General features: G+C 49.8%; 1 protein-coding gene across 1 annotated transcript in view; it reads left to right on the top strand.

Moving 5' to 3' along the window:
• The first annotated feature begins 259 nt into the window (after positions 1 to 259).
• The window catches only part of ZSWIM7 (zinc finger SWIM-type containing 7), an 18297-nt gene continuing 16062 nt past the window's right edge, over positions 260 to 2494 (top strand). The window contains exon 1 of the mRNA XM_013006303.2: positions 260 to 346. Coding sequence (XP_012861757.2) covers positions 271 to 346 — 76 coding nt within the window. The 5' untranslated portion in view covers positions 260 to 270. The remainder of the gene's footprint in view (positions 347 to 2494) is intronic.

Consider the following 2494-nt stretch of genomic DNA (forward strand, 5'->3'; position numbering starts at 1 on the left):
GCGCAGGCCGAAGCCCCGGCTCAGAAGCCGGAACATGCTCCGGCCGCGTCCTCGGCGCTCTGAAACCCGGCCGAACGCGAGAACGCCCCGCCCCCGGCGCCGAGCGCTCCCGGGAGTCGTCCTTGACACCCGCGTGCGCCGTGACGCACGGCTACGTCCCCCCTCCTGGTCCCGCCCCCTTGTGGGCGGGGTAAGAGAATCTCCGCCCCACGGCGGTCGCAGGTGCTGCTGCCACGAGGCATTTCTGAGGAGGGCGCGGCCCGGGGTGCCATGGCGGTCACGTTGCCGACCGTCGCGGAGGAACTCTTGAACGAGATGGCCACGGCGGTGCGGGAGAGCGCGCGAAGTAGGGCTGGAGGGCGTGTCTGGGCGGGGCGCGGCGGGGCTGGAGGCGCCAGGCCCGCAGGCCGGGGTCTGCAGGCGCTGGGTGCTGGGCTCCGCCCTTGGGCTCTGCTTAACTACTTCCCTCAAGTTCTCGTTGGCCCTAGGCGACCCTTCCGCAGCAAGCTCAGCTGTAAGGAAGCTCCAGGGCCCAATCCAGCTGGTGGATTTAGTACTTTTTGGAATCATCAGACCTGTCGCTTAGTTTTCTCAGAGAAATTCTGCTGCCTTCAAAAGTTAATACTCTGATGCACTTTTGTTCAGAAAAGCAATATTTCTGTACCGCAGCCCGATGTGTGCACAAATGCTAAAAACAAGCACTAACCCTGAGCCTTAAGGAGTCCAGGTTGCTCTTTGGGTTGCTAACCCAAAAGTCAGCAGTTCAAAACCACTAGCTGGCCTTTAGGAGAAAGATGAGACTTTCCACTTCCGTAGTAAAGAAATTAGTCCACAGGGGCAGTTCTATTCGGCCTTATATAGGGTCCACATCGACTCAATGGTTGTGAGTTAAAGGTTTATGGGACTCCAGGTGGTGGTGGTGTGGTTACACGTTGGGCTGCGATCCGAAAGCTCAGCTGTTTGAAACTACCACCCAGCTCTGCAGAAGACAGGCATTCTATTCTCATTAACAATGATAGTCTCGGAATCACAGGGAGGGGCAGGGTACCCTGGAAGGTCTCTGAACGAGCATCCACTCAGTGGCAGTCAAGTTGGAATTTTGGTGGCGCTGTCGGGTAAGGGTTGGAATGCTAACCATAGTGGGAGAAAGCTGGGGCTATCTGCTCCAGTAAAGACACATACCCTGGGAAACCTAGGGTCGCTATGAGTCGGAATCACCTGGACCACCTTGGGCCAAGGGCAATCACCTGGACCACCAAGGGCAAGAGCACTCAACGAAATCTGATTATAAAAGTGCCCTTTTTTTCTGCCAGTAGAGGACGCTCTGTGACTATACTTATTGAAATCACCTACAAATGATTTTTAATCAAAATGCTTCAACCAATTAGATCTACTCTTCTAAAGTTAAAAACAGTCGCTTGATAAATATTCCTACAGTGGAGTCAGACCTCACAATTTAATTCACTTGGATGGCTTTTGTTTTCAAAGTACAGTATTGCACTTTGAAAGGGTTTCTCTTAACATTTTTTTTTTAAGTTGAGGAAAGTAAGCCAACTACTGTTTTCTCATTTCAGTCAAAACTATTTGGCAGTCATGTTTGGATTACAGAAAAATGGGAGCAAGCTAGTGTGCAGTCAGCTCAAATATTGTTTCTGAGGCTTTAAGATTAGATGAAGGAACCCTGGTGGCCTCGTGAGGTCATCAGCCGCCTCACAGAGAAAAGAGGAGGCTTTCCATGCCTGTAAGGAGTTACAGTCTTGGAAACCCACAGGGGCAATTGTACCCAGCATTACAGGTTCACCATGAGTCAGAATTGTGCTGGCAGTGAGTTAAAATATTTGATGACTTTGAAAGTGAGGGGAGTGCTAGTCAAACATTTGTATTTGAAGGAGCTAATGCATATACTGTCTTGATGGGACCCAATAGGTCCCCCTGATATTCAGGCTGGGGAATAGGGGCCCCTACCATTGATTGACATTTATGTTTGCAGGACAGTTTTCTGCTATTTCAAAATGTTTGTTTTAGATAAACAACCATGCACCATTCTTCTCCCTGGCATTCAGTGGTAGTTTTTTTTTTAGATCAAGATTCCAACCAAATTTATACCTGAAGGAGAATGTACAAAACAGTCCTGAGCCATGTGCCAGGACTCAAATGCAAACAACAAACTTGCTGCCATACAGTTGATTCAACGCATACAGACTCTCTAGGACAGGGGAACGCTGATCCTCAGAGTTTTGAAACTCTATTTTGTACACAAGCAGATGGCCTCACCGCTCTCCCTAGGAGTGGCTCAGGAGTTTGAACAGCTGACCAGCAGTTCACATTTCCCTGCTTTACCCACTGCAGCACTTGGTCTCCATTGCTGTCATGCCAACTTCAATTCATACTGACACCGTGTAGCTGCATATAGAGTTTTCTATGCTGATTTATTGGGAAAGAGTTTCCCAGGCCTTTCTTCAGATAGGCTCGAACCTTCAGCCTTTCGTTTTTT

Source organism: Echinops telfairi, unplaced genomic scaffold (genome assembly GCF_000313985.2).
Source record: "Echinops telfairi isolate 266 unplaced genomic scaffold, ASM31398v2 ScPeMD7_2010;HRSCAF=2546, whole genome shotgun sequence".
NCBI classification, from domain to species: domain Eukaryota; kingdom Metazoa; phylum Chordata; class Mammalia; order Afrosoricida; family Tenrecidae; genus Echinops; species Echinops telfairi.